Genomic DNA, 22,487 nt, shown 5'->3' on the forward strand with positions numbered 1-22,487 from the left:
AGACTTTTAATACTCGATTTTTCCTTGATATTACTATGTAAGTACTACTGGGCAGTTTCTTTTTTGAGATTTAAATATCACCTCACACATAGATTTGAGGCAAAGTTAAGCACAGTTTAATGTTCCCGTATCTTCAGTTTTATGTACTCCCGTTAAAGTATTCCATGATATCTACTCCACAGAAAATCGTTATAATCAAGTTACGTTACAGGGAGTGACATAGGCTTGATTTTATAAAACTAATGAAGCTTTAACGAAAGTAACCGTGAAAAACTTAAAACTAAATTTTAAACAAAATCCAATGAATAATTTTTTCAATTGTTTTCTCTAAACGTGTTTTACTGCACTGGGTTTAAGCGCTTTTGAGACACCGATCAAGTCACAGGTCAAGTTGCAAATCGGAGTCCAGATATAATGAATTCGGCAAAAGAAAGCTATCGAACAAAAGAGAAAGATGTGTGGCGATTAAAGAGAAGAAAAATATTTCGTTAACCTCTGTTCTCTGGGTATGGTTAAGGCCCAAAAGAAATGTACGGAGAGTAATAAGTAGTACATGAATCAACTCGTTTTTTTATAAAAAAAAGTATTCACATTAAAGTCACACAAACATGTGATCATTCTGACCGCTAGTAAATAAAATCAAACCAAAATCACTTTATTCATTCAGAACATGACACTTATGAATGCGAAAAGTTTTTTCTAAGCAAAAAACGCTTAGCAACTCTCTTAAATCAACATTTACAGTTTCATCATTTTACAAATAATTTTAATTACAATATTTGTATTGGGAATACAATGTATTACGAGATATCATGTGGGTAACCCAAACATCAGCTGCATCCTCGACAATGACTCACAGCTATTATCCCTAATTATTTCAAGCGATCTGCAGTCACTCCAGCCAAACATTCGTAATAACTCTCCGGGCTTGCACAAGACATGATTGATGACATTTCATGGGCCTATCATTCTTTCATCCACCGATTTGATAACAGTCGCTCTGTTAAAGGATTAATGGATAATACGTAGATAAGAATTATATTAAGGTTAAGTGAAATTGCAATTTTGTAACTAAGCCTACAAGTAATCAATCTCTTGTTAACAGGTTTATGTAATGGTTTCGGTAAGCTATTTATCGTTGGCGGATGTTTTAAGTTTGAGTAGGAAATAGGATTACAGACCTTAACTACCGTACAAATTTACATGGCATAAAGTTATACTTGAGAATAAAACATGAATGGGCAAAATGTTAACTATATCGCTGACAACACTGTCAATACAATGATAATTCTGAAGTTTTCCGAATTTCAAACGTTGTAAATAAACGCGAGAAACTTTATAAGTCCGAATAAACCAATCATAAGAAAAATGTCTATGTGTAAATATTTTGTATATTCTCGGTGTTTTCCTGGTATAACTTTATACCAAGTTTATTTGTAAGATCGTTTGTTTCAATATATATGACAACAATAATTTCAGAACTCAAAAACTTACTGATTGCGTATTTTTAAAGTGAGAACGAAGAACACATAATGTAACCGAGGAACAAACATAAACATCTTATGCCTACTACTCGGTTATGTCGAGTTAGTAAGTCGTTTATGGATATGCTTTTACAATATGATTCCAGAAAATGTACAAAACAAATGTGTTACGAAATTTAAAAGAATTGTAATAAAACGTTTATGTGGGAAAGGTTACTATATCATAAGCGATTTTCTTAATGATACCATAGACTGGGAATGAAGCGAACACACATTGTAATCCATATTTTTATAAAAAAAGCCCACTGAGTCTGAGGCAGTCTATTTCGAATGGGTGGTAGTTTTTGACGTTTAATAAGTGATTTTGAATCCTATTTTGAATAAAATTATTTGAATTTGAATTTGATAGCTTATAAGGCACGCTGAGTACTTTTTTGTGGGTATGACTCGTTTGAGTTAAAGTCAGTTCGAATCAACATAGAGAGTGCGATCAATTAGAAAAAAATTAGGTATTCGTACACATTTATAATTGCATACCTTTAAATAATATAGAATATATAATTTCGTTTATTTCAATGATCACAATACATTTTTAGTGGTTGCGACTACCCAGTAAGTTGTCTCACGACACTTGTATTAGGAATAACTTAATTATCTCGTAAATTCCTTAGCGGATACATAATATTTGATAAACAATAAAGAAATTAACAAAAATGATAAAAAACCAAATTCTACAATCATCGCACAATTAAGACAAGTCTGAAAACTGTGTGTGTGTGTATATATGTTTTAAGATGTTATTTCTTTATGAATATATAGCAAAAAAAGCTGTGTACAAAAGGTCACACGATAGAAGGTAAAATTTCATCATTTCCTGGTTCTCAAAAAGCTCGTGAGATAGCGTTACTATCCACACAGTTTTCATGACACTACCCTTTTCTAATGCGCACAAAATATATAATTCGTAAGCAGAAATTTAGAAAGCACTGGTGACAATCAGAGTCGTAGATTTAACTATTATATCTAAAACACAACGGAACTTCAATTTTCAATAAAACGAAAAGAGAAAATGGCAAGTTTAGGATATATTGTTCAACCTAATATTGTTATTAATCGGGCCCAGTATTGCAGAATTACATACGAGGCTCGGAATTTTCATCAATTGTATATCGATAATAATACTTATTTTATATCTTTAAACGAACAATTCTTGTATATATTATTATTAAAATATACATATATTAAAAATACTAGGATATTAAGATGGTGATATTTTCATTGCCATAACATGCAGATGGTACCGATTAACATTTGGCGGATTACCTTTTTTTTATGAAAATAAGGGACAAGACGAGCAGGATGTTCAGCTGATGGTAATTGATACGCCCTACCCATTACAATGCAGTGCCGCTCAGAATTCTTGAAAAACCCAAAAATTCTGAGCGGCACTACAAATGCGCTCGTCATCTTGAGACATACGATGTTAAGTCTCATTTGCCCAGTAATTTCACTAGCTACGGCGCCCTTCAGACCGAAACACAGTAATGCTTACACATTACTGCTTCACGGCAGAAATAGGCGCCGTTGTGGTACCCATAATCTACCCGGCTTCCTGTGCAAAGGAGACTCCCACTGGTACAATTTGTCAATGTGTGTTAGCTAGTGGTTGAATATTCAATATACTAAGGCACTAATGCCAAGTGTGGCTGTCTGTTTACGACTTGTCAATCAAAAGCGGTTACAGGCGCACCCTTTGTTAATCTGTACGCTTGTATCTTATAAGTTTGTGTTTATAAATATATAATTATAATAATTAAGCAGCTTTCAAATCTGCTGTGTTATCAAAATATACGAAATAAACAAGTTTTTATAATCTACCCGCCTCAAACAATAATAATAATAATAATTCGAGCTTAACCCTTTATTAGCGGTCCTTTTTTGAAATTGGCCGCGTGCGTTCGCGCGTAATGAATGAGTGTCGCGTTGACATTTGTCATCGTGCAATTGTCGCACAGATTAAAATTGATGACGTTGCTTTGTCCGCCGTCGCGTACGCCTTTGTTGTAAACAGCCCCATTATCATATCGCACAAATAATATTTCATATTATCTGATAACACAGTGGATTTATTGAAGCTGAGAAACAAATTAAACGTTGCAGTAAATAATATATATTTGGTAGAGTCAATTAAATTTGGGAAAAGTCTTTGAAATTTAATATAAAAAGTCCTGGTTTTATTTTTAAAAGTTGTTAAATCAAATCAATAAAAAGCATTTAATTTGGTGGTTATTAAAGTTAAAGAAATATTTATTGTATAAATTAATCAGTTTAAACACTTCTTGATACCTTATAGAGCATTGACAGACATTACTTCTAAAACAGGTGGAGGTCCTCGATTCAACTTCGTTTGTTTGTTTGTCACCCCGTATTTCCGCTGTTTGGGAATCGATTTGATTATTTTTTTTCGCGTGAAAGTATTTCCAAAATATTATAGTGGTAATTACTAATAACTATCCAATGCAAGTATTGAATTTTTGACTAATTTTTAGAGCATGTTTGACGTCGATGTATTTTTTTTGGTCGGTATTTCTAAACCAACGAAGTAAATAAGATTTAACTTATGTATTATATAAACGTTATTCATTTTACCTAAAATTGAAGTTTAATAACAGTATTCATTTTTTTCTTTACAAAATCGTATGCGTAACCACAAACAACACGTTTATATTAGTTCAAATAACACCTTATGTCATATTTTGCACAATAGAGACACCACTGAAACGCAAAGATCCCTCGAAACGGGATGATTAATCAAAAAATTAACCATTAACAATGGCCTCACACCCCATTAAACCGGGCACAATCGTTGGCGTCCCACATCGTGTATTTATTTAACAATCAAATAAATATTACAGACTATAAAATAGAAATATTTCAATTTAATATTCCCGCCCCCAGTGAAGGGTTAAAGCTGTTTCGGGAGCGTTGTCGCGTTTTTGTTCGCAGATTAGACGGCTTCGCGCCTATCTTGATCGGACGGACAATTAAACAATTTTTATTCAGCACATCATTTTTGATGTATTAATCTGACTTTTTAATAACGTTTTTATAGAACATCTGTCCCATACTATTTTAACTAGATCGCGAATGATCTAGAATGAGACTTGTTTGTTAGTTGATGGTCAGATTGCAATAAAACTTTGATTGAGTGTTGAGGGGACGCACACAACGGCCTAAAAAATCTATATATACAAATAGAAATCTATACTTTCCGAAATAAAACAAAAATATTATCCTGTACCCATGCTAATCGTAAGGCCAACTGTATATGTCTTAAGCAAGCGTCCGAAAATTTAATTTAAATTGGTATATTCGAACGTTTAATGTTTCCCGCGTTTATTTGCAAGACATGCAGAAAACTTCAGAATTATCAATGTATTGACAAAGTTGTCAGCGGTATATGGCCATTCCCAATATACTATCTACAGATAGACGTCATTGATAGATAGAGATAAATTACTACCTTCTACTGTCAGTAATTAGCTGTCAATAATCTCAAGCTGTCCCAATATACCCAATAAGTCATTCTTATCGCCTTGTATTGGGACGCGTGAATTGCAATTTCCATACTAACTTTATATCGCTGGTAAGCTATACGTCGTCCCATTGACAAACAGCGTGTACGGATAAAAAAACGTCAACGTTAGTTACGATTTTTATCTAAAGTAAGAGATAGACTGAATATTGGGAACGGCCGTTAGTCAACATTTTGCATATTCTTGGTTTATTTTCAGTTTTAACTTTACGCCAAGTTATTCGTAAGGCAGTAAGTGTATTATATATTCAAATTAGCGATTTACTAGCATCCTTGGGCAACGGACAATACCGAGGTCATACCGGTACTTACCACCGCGGGGTCTAACGGTAACCCACACCTGATGTGTTCCGGAGCACGCAGTGGACACTCCAGCCTCTCACAGCTGTATCTACCGCGATCGAAGACGTGCTCAATGTATTATTCAAACATTCTTGCATTAATTTCTCACCATCTTTACTTGATAATTGGAAAGGTTGTACGCCAAATTCAGCAAGCGATTTTACGCATATATTCCGTTATACGTGTCCATAACTCAATAAAAGGCAACCAGAATTTAATATGTTTATAATAACAATAGCTTCTTCTATTTATATATTATAATCTTATTATTAATTCTTAATTACCAATCAATATTTTGGTGATAATTTGAATTAGCGTGAATTTCGATTAAAAACAAAGAAAATCTTCATAGTATAAATCATTGATTACATACATTGTAATTAAAATATTTTTTTTTAAACGACGAAGCTGTGAATGTTGATTTAAATGAACATTGCAATGAGTTTCTTGTTACTTCTTCTCATTATAGCTTATCCTTTTCGAAAGTGGTGGTAAATGGTAAAAATTATAACTTGACATTCATAACAATTTTTTTTTGTAAACATTTCACTGGGAATGTCTCATCACAGTTTTGTATTCACTTATATGATCATATTTCATGTTTTTCATTCTTATGGTATATAGTATGACCTTGCCAAAATCCGGCCAAACTGCCTTAAAAAAAAACCACGCCCGCGAGTTTCTTGCACCCGTTCTTCTCATGTCTGAGGCATTCATTTCCGATTTCATAATTTTATCATACAAAATTTAATCATAATTTACTTATTTATTTTTGAAGAATTCATAAAATCATCCAATATTTTATTTGGACAAACGATCACATCGGGTGAGTATTATATTATAATGTGGGTTACAGCATACGCGTCACATTACAATATTAACATTTCAACTGTAGACCACAATGATCGCGAGAAACGACAGGTGTTTCGTTAATGGGTGAGGTAACGTTAAATTCATTTAAAAGATCGGTAAGTCACCGGCCGTCACGCCCGGTAAATTCGCCATTTGGTAGCGACGCGACGTGGGAAAACTTAACGGCGTACTCGGAGCTTTTGGGAAAGTCCACGCGTATTCTTTTGTTTTTATAAATACGTTTATATATCGTGCATTGCGCAGTATGTTGACTAGTTTGTCAATGTTTTTGATACGATAAGTCATTATCAGCGAAACTATTTCGTTTACATTGAAATATACATAATTTCGAAAGTGAGTGTGTTTTTGTGTTAAATAATTCTAAGTGTTAATCGCCTCATTGAATTTTGTGTTATTTTAATTTTTTAAACAAATAATTATGATGTATAATAATTAAGAGTAGAAAAGGTACTTTAAGGCGAAGTAAACATACAGGTTCTTAAGTATTTGCTTGTTTTGTCAAAGTTTATTATTTTTTTTATTTATTTATTCGATCCAACAGTGATAATAACATTAATTCAAGCAACAATAAAATATTTAATCTAAAGTTAATTCTAAATGCATTATCGTTTAAGATAGATACAGCATGCACTTAATATGAAGCTTACAAATATTTATATCAAATGAAGTACTTATACATAATTTAAAAAACGTATTAACTTATTACCGAAAAAAAAAAACACAGTGAAATAGTTCTAGGTAGTTCGCTAATATAACTTATAACTTATATTATGTCGTCAGCGAGTACAATTATATACATATAATAGTTCGTAAATCTCCGTAAAATCTTCTCGTCCCAAATACCGCAGTGTCTGAAGACGAGGATTTTTAAATAGTGTGTTGCCAGTGATATCATTATCAAATCTGTGATATCATTAAGAAAGTCATTTATGCTATAGAAACCCTACACAAATGTTTTTTAACAATTATTATTTTATCAATGAATTTCGTAACACAAGTGTTTTGAACATTTTCTGTGATCGTAAAGTAAATGCCATATTATTTATTATACATCGCCCCACATTAGACTTACTAACTCAAATTAACCGAGTAGTAGGCATAACAATTAAATGTTTGTTCCTAGTGTTAACCTTGTGATTATAACAATTTCTAATTCAGTAATGTGCTAATATTTTATCTTAGAATTTATCATAATATGTCTGTTATAATTAAATTATATATTTTGTACCTAATATTATATTTTAAGTTAATAAGTTCAAAAAATCTCAGAAAATGAACTGACCCCTACAATTTGTGACTTCACGCATAGGTGGTTTGATATGAATGCAAGTTGGGTCAAGTGAGCATATTAACCCTCTGTCAGGTAGGGTGGGGGCGGGTGGACAATTTGTATCAAACACCTCTGTTTCGTGTTCACCTCATATAGTTATCGGTTGACTTCTGAACTAGTGTCATTTAGGTGAATCTGTTCCTGAGGATTTTGTGAGTTTTTTTTTTATTTTATTTACAATGCGCTTTTTATCTCATTTCAAACTTAATCAGGACCTAGGATTTCTTTATTTATATTTTTTGCACATTATGTCCTTATTCTTAATTCTTTATTATGTCTGATTATTTTTTAAAACTTTATTTTAGTTATCATTTTTTTTTAATTTCTTATTCAAATGATGAGAGCTTTGAATACTAATTATTATTTTCTGAAATTATAGGTATTATTTATTTGAACGAGTACCAGCTTACAATTGAAAGAATATTAGATTCAATTTTGTAATACTTATAGCGAAATCTTTCAGTGTCTGTTTCACCTGATTCTAGACGAAAGATTTCTTTGAAATATAGCCAATGAAATAATTTTCGCTTTTTGACAATTCAGAGCTACTTACATACTATAACAATAATAGTGACACACTTTTTACACAAATTATCTTGCCCCAAATTAAGCAAGTATAGCCTGGTTACAAGACAACGATATATTTAATACAATATACTTCCTTAAATATACATAAACTCATATAAACATACATAAATACATTTAAACATCCATGACTCGGAAACAAACATCCATATTCAACATATAAATGCTTGCATCTACCGGGATTCGAACCCGGGACTATAGACTGATAAATATAGAAGTATAGCCAGAAATACTGATTTCTGGCTATATTTTTTTTAATAAACAAAGAATAATATTTAAGTAGATTGTTTGATTATAAGTTTGAAGTAACTCAAGCAGAACAATTCCAGTGCTACAGTTTAGCCGTTTCTAATAATTAATAGTTAACCTATGACATCAGTATCCTTGTCAGTCACGGATGCTGGCTATACAATGCTCGAGGCGTGGCTTCGCTCGTGAACCGAATAATTTGCGTGCACACTTCCGAACTATGTCGTGATCTTCAAATCATTCTATCGATCTATTATCGATACATATTCAATATTTATTTGATGAGATAATTTAGTTTAGTTATATTTTTAGGTAAGGCAGACCTGCCGTGTCTTTTTGCCGTTTTTCCAGGATGAAATGACATGGGTACCTTCAGAAGAAGCGCGTTTACTTTCCTAAAAGGCCGGCACTATTATTCCTCTAGTGTTATATAAGAATGTAGAAGGTGGTGATTAATTTGCTAAATATTGAGTTGCTGAATGTAAGGATTTATAGAAAGTGGCAATTTTTCGATCGTTTGCTATTATGTAGGTACTTGGTACATACTAGGTTTTAAATAATAACGGCTGGAAAATTTTGGTTTTGGGAATCAATCTGAATTATGTTCTGGCAAATACAAGGCTTATGTTGGATAATCTGACGTTTTGTTATTTTTTGGTTGCTTTTCCAAAATTAATGATATAATATCTACTTTGACAGTTACCTTGTTTTCGAGGTAAATCCCTTAGGATTACCAAGTGTACTCAACTTAAAATTTTAAAAAGGAACTTTATAATTTTACATTTACAACATATTTTATATTCAGTCAAAATACAATTACGTGAATTAATAATTGTAACATTATTATTTGCAATTAAAAAGGCATTTTTACTTTCAAATATCTGAACTATAATTAACTTATGTCAAACTTTTTTTATTTGTGAATTTGTTTTTTTTTTTATTCTTTATTTATTTACATCTTTGACATTACAATGACGAAATAAAATAGTGGTCCCACAAAACCATCTTGATATTTTGTCTATGGCATTTTGTTACTTGGAAAATTTTGTAACTTAAATAGATGTAAAGTTATGGAGTTTTTTTATAAACGTGGAGGTGAAAATATTTACACAATATTATTTAACATTACTAAGGACTCTTATTATTTAAATATTAATTTATAAAGTGTCCAGATTGTCAATATAATGTTTTTTTAACATATTTGTAAACTTTATTTTATTAGGTTCGTGTCTTATATCTGCTGGTAAACTGTTTAATATATATGGGATTCTCTTTTTTTAACTGTCTATCCCCGTAATAATTAAATAATTAAAAAAGTAATGTAAACACATTACTTTTTTTAACATAAGAGGAGGCCAAAAGGCAAGAGAAATATTGCGATTTTTTTTTTAAATAAAGTAGAGAATAGGTAGGTACTTAGTTTAGATTTGTTGGCCATTTTAAATATATTCTTAACTTCAATTACAGGTCGTGAAACTGTTAGTCAGCAATCTTCTGTATCTTTGTCACTGACAGAAGACGAGGAGAGAGAAGACTCGGAGCCACGCTGTTCCTTCTGCGACGCACCCTTCCCTAATATTGACGCGTAAGTTTTTTATGGTCTTTCTATGTTTTTGCAGAACTCCACTGCACAAACTGCGCAGAAGTTGACCCAGATCACAGCTCAAAAAGGTCGACATTGGTTTTTTGTTTACGGGGTTTGAGTGGGTTGATAAGACTAAGGTCCTCTCAGATCCTGAGACCTTTACAGCTATCTTGTATTTTTTATCATAAAAATATGAGTGTAAGTGATACGCTCTGCCCATTTCAACTTAGTGACGCTTTAGTTTCGAACCAAAACACAAATGCTTGCACACTACTGCTTGACAATAGGAAAAGGCACCACAGTGGTACCCTCTGCAGACAGCATCATGTGCAAAGAAGCCTCCCACTGGTATTTAAAACCACTGTATCCTTTTCACCTTTATGAACCATTTAGGACCGTTTTACACCGTTTAGGAAAACCGTTTTTATAAAGCCGGTAATGATCCTGGTTGACGATGCTCTTATAAGCCCTGGAGTTCATGACCTCGCAAATGCGTATTCCTTGCTGAGAAGAGCGCACTATGTTCGCTCAAGACGCGTGTTTTAGTAGATAAAGATGCAGGCTTTGCTAGTATGATAAATTAATAATTTGTAACGTCTTCGAACGAGGCATCTTCAGGGTTTGGCTGTTGGTCGATAATTATTTACCTGTTGACCAACAGACTGTCACCATTTTCATCCCCATTGGCAAAATTGGCATGATTTCAATATTAATTCTTCATTTTTTTTTATGAAAATAAGGGACGAGCCGAGCAGGACGTTTAACTTATGGTAATTGATACGCCCTGCCCATTACAATGCAGTGCCGATCAGGATTCGTGTAAGACCTAATAATTCTGAGCGGCACTACAACTGCGCTCATCACCATGAGACGTAAGATGTTAAGTCGCATTTGCCCTGTAATTTCGCTTGCTTAGGCGTCCATCAGACCGAAACACAGTAATGCTTACACATTACTGCTTCACGGCAGAAATAGGCGCCGTTGTGCTTGGTACCCATAATCTAGCCGGCTTCCTGTGCAAAGGAGCCTCCCACTGGTAACTTCCATAGTTATCGTACTAAATCAATAGCATAATATTAACTACTTAAAGTTCACGTTGTATCTCATAAGCTGTCGCTATTACAACATATAATTAAAACCAAAATGATGAATTTCTAAATGACCACATTATCAAGCTAAAAAAACTATAAATCAGATATTGTTCTTGACTGACAGGAAAATATTTTATGGGAATTTAATGAGATAGTTATCTTATATGAAATAAGCAAAAATATAAACTGAGGGACTGAATACATCTATCACAATCGATTTCACACATTTTGTATTTGCCTTCAATGCGGAGTCTAATTTCTGTTGGAGTGTTGCTTAGTTTAAAGGATTAGTGTTTTTCTTATTACAATGGGACGAGACGAACAGGACCTTCAGCTGATTGTGATTGATACGCCCTGCCCATTACAATGCAGTGTCGCTTAGGATTCTTGAAAAACCCAGAAGTTCTGCGCGGCACCACGATTGCGCTCGTCACCTTGAGATATAAGATGTTAAGTCTCATTTGCCCAGTAATTTCACTAGCTACGGCGCCCTTCAGCTCGAAACACAGTAATGCTTACACATTACTGCTTCACGGTTGAAAAAGTCGCCGTTGTGGTACCGAAAATCCCCCCATCTTCCTGTACTAAGAAGCCTCCCACTAACTGCCCTTAGTCGCCTCTTACGACACGCATTGTTTCCTCATTCTTAGGGCAGTGTTAAATAAATTTGTTAAGTTTAGTTAACCAAGTTATATATTTATAACAATCAATTTTATAGCAGGTCTTACTGTTAATAATATCAATACGTTCTTGACCTCGTAACGACTAAAACGCCAGCTTATCTGCCTCATCCATTTCACGTTCCTTGTAAAAGTCACCTCACTACCTCTTCGAAATCTATTTGGTCCGAAGTATAGAGCTAGAGATGTGCTCGTTCGATAAGAAACATCGATGATTTGTTGCCGGTCCGGTCTTGGCACGCGACGCTGCAACATCTCTTAAATTCCTCACGCTTTCGACATTGCTTTTTGCGGTGTGTAATTACAAACTGAACACACCTATTGAAAGGGAACTTTAAATGGCTTTCGAATGAGATTTATTTATTTTTATAAGTCAATTATTGTGATGAAGTGTTGCTATTAGGATTTCGAGGTGTTTGAATGATTTGTTCTAATAAAACTAGTGTTTCTATGAGAATATTCGTAAGGTACATGATTGCAGGTTTTTGGGTAATTTTTTGTAAATAACTTGATGACGAAATTAATTTTTAATAACCCGACATTTTATCTTATTTAATCTTATATTTAATCTTATTTCACTCATGACTGTGTCAAAACAACGGCACTAGTATTTAATAATTCTTCGTTTAATATCTAATAAGAAAAAAAAAATGTATTTTAATGAGCCATTAGTATAAGGTCCAACCTTTTTATAGTGATTCTCAGAAAAACGTTGTATTGTGAACTACAGACTAAATAGTTCCTATGTGATGATTGAAAATGAAACATTAACGGGAAATAATTGATTTCTACCGCGTGATAATCGATAAAACCGAATAGCGTGTGCCATCATATTCCATTGAAGCGACGTATTCACATTATTAATTCACTGGATCAAGATTAATAACATGCACGGCTTTAACGTATCCTCACTTATCAGACCATCACTGTTGAATGAATTGTTTCAATAATTGTTTCTAGGACATCCCTACATATCAATCTTTACCAAACTCGACAATTATGTGTTGAATAAGCAATTAAACATCTACTTATATATGTGAATGCCGAAGTTATCCAACTCCTCGACAACACGAACCTAGTGAAAAGACTCAAAAGGCTTAATTCTTTTATCCCTACCATTATGTTCTTTTCTACTAAGCTCGAAACGTGCCCACACAGGAGAACATATATTCCTTTTTTTATTTATTTATGGAATAGGAGGACAAACGAGCGTACGGGTCACCTGGTGTTAAGTGAACACCGCCGCCCACATTCTCTTGCAACACACAGGATTCACAAGAGCGTTGCCGGCCTTTAAGGAAGGTGTACGCGATTTTTTGAAGGTACCCATGTCGTATCGTCCCGGAAACACTGCACAAGGAAGCTCATTCCACAGCTTTGTAGTACGAGGAAGAAAGCTCCTTAAACTTGATTATTTTCGCTTACTAAAAAAGATATGTCTCGTGTATGTGGCTCAGGGACTTAAGCTTAAACTCAAACGTCCCTCAATCACACGAATATAACTCTTTAAAAGCCGAGCTTATAGAAAAGAAGCCTTGAAATTAATATCAAGCCCAATATTTTAATTTTAACTTTGAAACATTTGAAAGTATTAATAAATATGTTTTTAATTTCTATCACACGATTCACATACATAGTATATTATTTAATTGACAGCAGGAATCACTTTTACTTTCGAATTATCTCGGTTGAATGATCTGTCTCTTCTTGATAAGAGATCTGATACTCGTACTAGAAGCGGTTGCGACAAATCAAAATGACCATCGTTCATGATCAAATGTTTTATGCAACAATTGTTATGTTATTGGGACATCGTATTAGGTAAGGGTTCGTTTATATGAAAACTTAAGACAATTTTATAAGGTTGAAAAATATTTGAATTTAAATAATCCACTGAAAGTCAAGGCTCTTGTTACAGGCACGGTTTACTGATTTCCGACAAGAATATTTTAACCAAGAATTTTTTTCCAAATAGTTCATTGAATTCCGATAAGAATATTTTGCTATTAGAAATAACCAAATATTTGCATAATAACTAATTAATAATAATATAATATAGTGTGAGAACCACTAATTAATCTATATATAACACAAACATATAAAACGTTCACAATATTTACTCGTAAATGCTTTGAAAGTAACTGCGAAGTATGAGAATAGTATATAAGTAAATTTATAGACTATATAGTGGCACAGTAAAAATTCCAACAATTTTGTTAGTGAAGTTTATTAATTCTAACTTTCAAAGCTCCCTAAAAGCTTCCCACGTAAAGCTCTAAAATTATCGAAACGATGCGATCCAAAATAACAGCACAAATCCTGTTCTAGACCAATTGTTATGCTTATAACTTTCTAAGCTAAACTAAATTTAATAGTTTACGAACGTTTAGTGTTAAAATTATTTATTCGTGATATAAAATAAATGGCACTCGATATGCAATGATAATAAATTTTAACCGAGTTTAATAATAAAATAGGAATTGTTAATGTACATTAAATGTATCGTAAAATCTACAATGTAACGCACCTTTATGTAGACAAAAATCATTATCTGGTCTAGTTGTGTCGGTTGTATTTTTTTTTTTACGAAACGATGGCATTCATCTACGAACCTATTATTATTTGTATATATTGTTCTTTCTATCTCATAGATCAAGCATGACTTTTGATGATGCCACTAATTTATATTTACTTTATAAGTGTGACTCTTTACGTACTCTTTTGGAGGTGCTTTCTCGTCACACATTCACAATATTTGTTATAACAATTAAAAATCTTAATATATAAAAATTACGTGACACGTTGTTTGTCCGCGATGGACTCCTAAACTAATGAACGGATTTAAATGGGGATTACTTCATGGAGTGCAGTTTGGTCCAACTTGAGATAAAGGATAGTTTTTATTTAGATTTGGGACCCATAATTATTTTTATTTTCAATATTTGTTTTGTATGGACATTTTTTCTATGGGAGAATTTAGTGACGCACGGTTTGACAGTTCCGCTGTGAAACAACTTCATTATAACATCAGGGAGCATTTTTACGAAATAATTCTAGATGCTTTGAAATATTATTGGCAAATTCTTATAAAAAAAAGTATATTTTTTATTATCTACAGAACAAAGTCTGTCGGGTCAGCTAGTATTAATATAAGAAAGGAATGAAATAAGCAATATTTGATTTAATTAACGTAGTATGGCATTAAAATGAACTAAAATAAGAAAATCTGGTATGAAGCACTTGAGCAGGGTCATTTTATACGTTGAAGTCCAATACCCCTTTATTTCTCTTACTGGATGAAGGAGCGTTCAGCATAAGCACATCACCCCCAGCGTACAATCAGCGTTTAGCGTGTGTTGCTGCTCATTTTAAATTTTGATTTTAAGCTATTGCATAGCTTCTATCGCGGGCCTTGAGCGGGACCGAATCCAGAAATTCCGTAACGAAAATAACCTAACACTTACTACTAGATGTATATAGATATTTCGGCACGCTTTTTAGAGTTGCCGTGGAACAGCGGTTATCACATATGCTCGTTGTGCAGAAGGTCCCAGGTTCGAGCCTTTTTATCACGTTTTTTTTTTTAATTTTTATTAATTAACAAGCATTTTTATTTAGTTTCACCTGTCCCGTTGTCTGTCTGTAATCAAATCTTGCAAGTTAAATTTTACTCAGTTCCCGTTTGCTTTTTTAAAATTAATTTTATTAAAAAAAATACTGCATAAATAAAATAAATAAATAATTATAATTGCATAAGTTGATAAAAAATGCTATGCAATAGCTTCACCGCGGCAGTCCCCGAGTGCCACACGTATTTTTTTTTAAGAGTTAGGAGCTCTCACCACAATAGCCCACTGCGCTTCAGGTGAAACGCTTGCCCGATGAAGATTACCAATTTGCCCTGTGCTTTCCCGGGGCATAAATATAATACGGAAGTCCCAGACCCAAGAATGTCGTAAGAGGCGACTTAGGGCATTCACCACTGCTTTGCCGGCTAGATTATGGGTACCACAACGGCGACTTTTTCAACCGTGAAGCAGTAATGTGTAAGCATTACTGTGATTCTATCTGAAAGACGCCGTAAATAGTGAAATTACTGGGCAAATGAGACTTAACATCTTATGTCTCAAGGTAACTAGCGCAACGATTGTGGTGCCACTCAGATTTTTGAGTTTTTAAAGTATCCTGCATAACATTGCATTGTAATGGGCAGGGCGTATCAATTACCATCAGCTGAACTTCCTACACGTCTCATCCCTTATTGGCAAAAAAATGCTCATGTTAAAAAGATGACGAATACAATACGAAGTTGATTCATTGAGAGTTTATAGTGTTAGTAATTTTCACGCGTTTGAAACCGGGAGGTATGTGTCGTAGGTGGGTGTAGCGATACCGACCGGTATGAAAGTTGTTTATTGGCTGTTATCAATCCGCGGACGCGTCGATCTCTTTGATCGAGATTGTATAATTGTCTAGTCAGCGGTGGCTAGTCGTCCGTTGATTTGCATTCGGACACGACATTGCTAACACGGTATCCGCAAGATATATCTTGTAACGCAGTATTTATCTTGGGTTAGTTAAGTCTAAAGTTGCACGCAATGGGCGGTTTTGTAAGAGTAAACATTGCCTCAAAGGTCATTTTTACATACAAACGTGTTCGACTATTTACTCCTTGGTTTTAAACCTAGCTCAAAGTTTTTTTTTCGAATAAGATCAACAATTCTTTTGTCTGTGTCTGTATCAATTGTTTTTGATATTTTCACAATTTTGGAAGTACTAGACTACTTCAAATAGTGCTTAATACAGTTTAATCAGAGAAAAGCCCTATATACAAATCCGACATCAATAAGTGGGACAATAAAAAAAGTTTGGTAAAAATATTCTCTTACAATTTAGTTTTCGTAATTTTATTACTATTGTCTAAGTTCTGGAGTATGGAATAGTAAAAAAAACACTGCTGTTTGAGTTTTTTCTGTATTTTTATGCGGATCTGAAGATTTGTGTTTTTATTCTGAGACTAGTCTCAGTCGGTATTTTAATTTGTTTCTGCTTTAAGCGATTAAGCCACTTATGATTATACTTTGGCAACTTGATGGTAGATGATACGCAATTTCAGAGCCAATTACTTGAATTATGCGCTGCCGAATGAGTTAACTATGATAAACTGTTCACAAGAGCAATTTAAAACTATTTACCGCTTTTTCTCAACATGAGCTTCTCGGATCGGTACTAATATTCTAAGTCTGTTTAAATTTGGATTATTTGCCTTTGATTCTCTTCAAGTACCGAAAGTTATAAAATATTGCTAAGAGATGTACTGAAATTCGAAATAGGATTTAAAATCACTTATTGAACGTCAAAAATACACATACGTAGAATGGATGCAAGAACCACAGCAGGTTTCTTTTTTTTTAATGAAATATCATCACAATTTAATAAAAAAAATATTTATTTTATAATAGTAGACAAAATTAAGTGTTTAATTCCATAATGCCAAATAATTTTTTGTCACATGGCATTTTTCTGTGATTATGACTCTTGCTTCATTTCACATTGATAAAAATAATATATAAATATTTAATCATTCACTTTATTAAGTATAGTAGATTTTACTGGTATTGGTTTTAGGTTTTTGCGTATTTTCAGTATATAAACTTTCATTATGCAAAACCTTCCAAAATCCGTGTTAGATACACAGTATATTATAATAATAATCATAAACTAATCACAGATATATTTAAAACAACAAAAAATTAAACAAATTTCATTACGTATATCAAATCGAAGTAACAGTACAAATCATTTCGTGAAAGCATAACAAAACTTTAAAATATATTCGCATTCTTTAGCGAGCTCTGAATAGGAAGTAAACAAAAAATTCATATTGTCAGTCGAAAGTAATATCCTACTCAATCAGAAACTCTATTCAGTGTCATAAAACAAGCTGGCTTTCATTCCGTACCAATGTTTCTTATATTCTTTACGTAATACGCAATTAAGGTGTACATAGCGAATGATTGAATTGCTTGATCTGCTCTCGTAATAAAATAGAGAGAAGATTGTCTTTAAAGATATCTGAAACTAAAATTTAACCCGCGGCGAAACTAGCCTCTGTAAGGTGCATATTTGAAACAAGTCTTTTAAAAAGCAGTCAGTGGATTTGATATTAATATATTTATTCACGTGATGTATTATTTTGATCGTTTTTGGAGTGTTGGAAATATATGATATAAATTAATAACTATAAATATATTGCAAATGAGATTTAACATCTCAAGTCTCAAGGTGACAAGCGCAATTGTAGTGCCGCTCAGAATTATTAAGTCTTACAAGAATCCTGATCAGCACTGCATTATATTGGGCAGGGCGTATCAATTAATGCGCGTAATGAATATAGTAAAAATAACAATTTATATACAGATACTAGCCGTTTCCGCCTGCTTCGCTGGGTGAATTTTAAAACGAAATAAATTATGAAATATATATTCTATATATGTAGGAACGGAAAATAGGTAGCCATAAACCATCTAGGATAAATTTCGCATCGAATGGTGGTAGTTTCAAGACGATTTCACCAGTGGGAGGTTCCTTTGCACAGGAAGCCGTCTAGATTATGTGTACCACAACGGTGCCTTTTTCTGCCGTGAAGCAGTAATATGTAAGCATTACTGTGTTTCGGTCTGAAAGGCGCCGTAGCTAGTGAAATTACTGGGCAAATGAGGCTTAACATCTTATGTCTCAAGGTGACGAGCGCAATTGTAGTGCCGCTCAGAATTTTTGGGTTTTTTGAGAATCCTGAGCGGCACTGCATTGTAATGGGCAAGGCGTATCAATTACCATCATCATGAACGTCCTGCTCGTCTCGTCCCTTATTAATATAAAAAAAAACGATACGATCAACATACAATGTTTGACAAAGGCCATATTTAGCTGACACTGTCCTTAATTAGAATGTCAATAAAACATAATAACTAAATCAGTTCTCTTCTGTACCTTGTACATATTATAGCCTCTCACTGTGTTATGATTGCAAACTTCAAAATGAGCACGCAATGGATGAGCGACAGTGCCGTTACTGACGTTAGATTTTACTCAAAGATTAATTAAAAGATATGCCAGTGACTACCTGTCGAGAGTGAAAATGCTTCCACTTGTCAGAACACGATACACACAATTATTACACAGTCGTCTTGTCTGTATAGTAACTACATACAGATAAGTTTGTAGGCATATAATATACTAGCTATTACACGCGACTCTCCGCGTGGAGAAGTAACTTTGGGCAGCATTTTTTATTTTTTAGAAAACATTGTAAATAATACACATACAAACTGCTGCGGTTAACTATTAATTGCTTATTTTACCTGGTTATATTCATAAAGATTTTGCGGGTTTGATACTCGTAAGCACGCCACATAAACTTACCCATGGAAAACAGAATTTTTTCTTAACTTACTCCTGTAACTTCAAAGCGTTATATTTTTGTACCAATTATAAATACGGATAATCAGATTCGGAGTTAGGGATAAAAGCGTGACTTCGTTTGGGCTTCCATACCAACTTTCATCCACTATTTCATCCTCTATTTCATCCCCATACAGGTCGAAATTAAAAAAGCTAGAACTTCAATACAAACTTCCATCCTCTATTTCAACTCCTCCATTTATTTTTCGGCAATGAAAGGTCAATGCCCTTTTTCAAGCTCTATCCTATCTCTGTACTGAATTTTATCAAAAGCGTAACAAACAAACTTAAATTCACATTTATAATATTAGTAGGGATTCTCTTTACCTATCTCTTGTTTCCTACTCTTTTTTTCTTTCGTATAATATTTAAGTCATTTGTACTTACGTGTACGTTACTAATAAACATGTTTCTTATTTTTTTTCCTTGTTTCTCTTTCGATTTCAGCTCAACTACTAAGTCTCATTCGCCCACCGCGTATTGATACGATTGATAGTGTTTTCGGTTTTCGGATTCATATAAGCAGGCTTTATAAGGTCGGCAACGCTTTTGTGGTTCCTCTGGTGAAACAAAAGATAGGTTACGGTGACCACTTATCAGGTGACCCTTATGCTTATTTGTCCTCCTCAACCATAAAATATAAAATAAAAAACAGTAGAACTGTATGATATTTATTTATGAGCTAAGCCTTAGCTGCTAAGGGGATGCATTTTCTACATGAAATGTTGAAATGTCAAAATTTTAAGTAAAGTTCGAAGTTGAGTGTGTGTCTTCGGAAATTGTGGGTAGGAATGAATCTATCTTGGCAAGCTCCTTGGTGTAGTACAAATAGTAAGCAAATGTACGGCTTCTATTACCGCTTGTTTACTTATTAGTGCCTAACAGGAATTATCTTAGTAAGATTTCATTGTTCATATCTTTAGTTCATATATTTATTCTATTTTCAAGTGGTGTATTAGACCATTGAATTGAATTGTAGCAAAAATTATTAAGGGCGCTGAAACTTTATTTTGTGGATGTTCAATGAGATTGAGCTGTCACGGTCGGCTATGTAACGCTCGTTCGGGTAAAGTTAGTTTGATTCAGATAAGGCATACCATAAGGCTTCTTTGCACAGGATGCCAGCTAGATTATGGGTACCACAACGGCACCTTTTTCTGCCGTGAAGCAATATTGTGTAAGCATTGCACTGGGTTTCGGTCTGAAGGGCGCCGTAGCTAGTGAAATTACTGGGCAAATGGGACTTGATATCTTATGTCTCAAGGTGTAAGGTGACGAGTGCAGTTGTAGTGCCGCTCAGAATGTTTGGGCTTTTCAATAATCTTGAGCGGCGCTGCATTGTAATGGGCAGGGCGTATTAATTACCATCAGCTGAACGTCTTGTCCCTTATTTTCATAAAAAAAGGCAACGCGATCAGTTTTAACAAAATATACCAGAGTAATTTATACACAATTATAGATATAATGTATATAAATAAAATTATTTTTATAACTTTTTTATATAAAATCAATTTACTTTTAATACCGAATCGATTATTTTGTTTCTATTAGCAAAACATTTAAGTTTTAAATTATCTTATCGTATTTTCTAAACACTCTGCGAACATTATCGTACGACACAAAACATTTCTTGAATTTGTCGCAAAAATATTTTGTCTGTACATTCGTCTTGTTGAGTATAAACATGTTTGAATTATGTATGACCTGGCAGGCTATATGTTATCTTTGCGTAGGCGATCCGTCGGCGTTAGTGTTATTTTGTCTTCCTACTATCTCATTTGAAATAAATTTACTTTAAATCCTATTCAAACATAACTCCTAACGGTATTGCAAATATTCATGATATGGTAACATTATGAATTATGTTAGCTGTAAAAATAAATATCTCAAACCTATACAGAGTGTCCCAAAGTTATGGGACATGAAGGGAAAGTTAAATATAAAATAAATATCGAAGATAGGCTATTTTACTGAAAGAAGACTGTATGTTATTTTTAAAAGTTAGTAATTCTGCATTCAAAGATTTTCTAAAAATCGCTTGCCTAGTCTGGGAATCGAACCGACTGAAATGTAAAAAAAAAACACCCCTTCTTTTGTAATGCCAATCGAAACAATGGCCAAAAACTAATACCTCTTCTAAAGCAACCTAGTTTAAAAGAAAGGAACAACGTAAAATGAATGTTTTCCTACTTGGTTGGATTGGTACGAATGGAATGATTAGTAGGCCGGCCAGATCCCCGGACCTTACATCATTAGATTTCTTCTATTGGGGATACGTGAAAAAGATGTTATACCACCATGGTACCAATCAGTAAACTGGAAATGAAGGATTAATATTGAAATATATCGGTTATAAATATAATACTATTAAGGTATGAGAAAAAAATTGAATTGACTGTCAAAATATACGCTTTATATAATAAAGTATAATTAATTTAATTTAGAGTAATTATTGAGATCTTATCAAATAATCTCAATTAGCAATTCATTATTATATAAAAGCAACTTGTATATCACTTAAGTATGAATATACATACACATATATATCACTTTGTAGTTACGTTTGTGAAATAAAATAAAAATGAAAAAATATAGAAACACGACTAGTAATACACATTAACATTTTTTTTTTGCTTAAGGTCAGTATTTGCGATAGAAATTGGTTTGATGGCAGAACTGCCACGGAAGAATGGTTTTCCATACTATAATTCTACCTATGTATGCTTAGATAATTTATACGTCTAGATAGAGTCTCTTGCTGTTAGACAACCGATTAAAACAGGCCATGAATATTAGTTTAGTGTGCGTTACAACGTTTTACACATGCTATTTGTATGACACTTTGAGGTTAGTTCTAAACACAATTATTTTCGACGTTTTCACAGCTGTGATAGTCTCTCTAGAAGTATAAATAATCTACCAATGTATGAACATAACAAAAAACTGTTCAATTTTGTCCATGTTCCTGATTAATTATTTAATTTTATTACAAATTTTATTTCAGACTTGACCGCCATCTCATCCAAGCGCACGCACAGCCTGCCGCTGCCTTCCACTGTGAGCTTTGTAACAGAGCTTACAGTTCCAGAGCTCTGCTGCTTCGACATCGGGCACTAACACACACAGATATTAGGAAGTACCCTTGCGAGAACTGCCCGAAGGTATTAAGGAATTTGAATTAATTAGATAGTCATCTTTGGTAATTAAGT

The 22,487-nt window shown here is 33.4% G+C and overlaps 1 protein-coding gene across 3 annotated transcripts in view; it reads left to right on the forward strand.

Moving 5' to 3' along the window:
* Window positions 1–22,487, forward strand: part of LOC126977450 (MDS1 and EVI1 complex locus protein EVI1-A-like) — a 197,658-nt gene that overhangs the window by 169,655 nt on the left and 5,516 nt on the right. For all 3 annotated transcript variants that reach the window (XM_050826246.1, XM_050826247.1, XM_050826248.1), the window contains 2 exons: window positions 9,926–10,043; window positions 22,283–22,439. In XM_050826246.1, coding sequence (XP_050682203.1) covers window positions 9,926–10,043; window positions 22,283–22,439 — 275 coding nt within the window. The remainder of the gene's footprint in view (window positions 1–9,925; window positions 10,044–22,282; window positions 22,440–22,487) is intronic.

Source organism: Leptidea sinapis, chromosome 45, assembly GCF_905404315.1.
Source record: "Leptidea sinapis chromosome 45, ilLepSina1.1, whole genome shotgun sequence".
NCBI lineage: Eukaryota > Metazoa > Arthropoda > Insecta > Lepidoptera > Pieridae > Leptidea > Leptidea sinapis.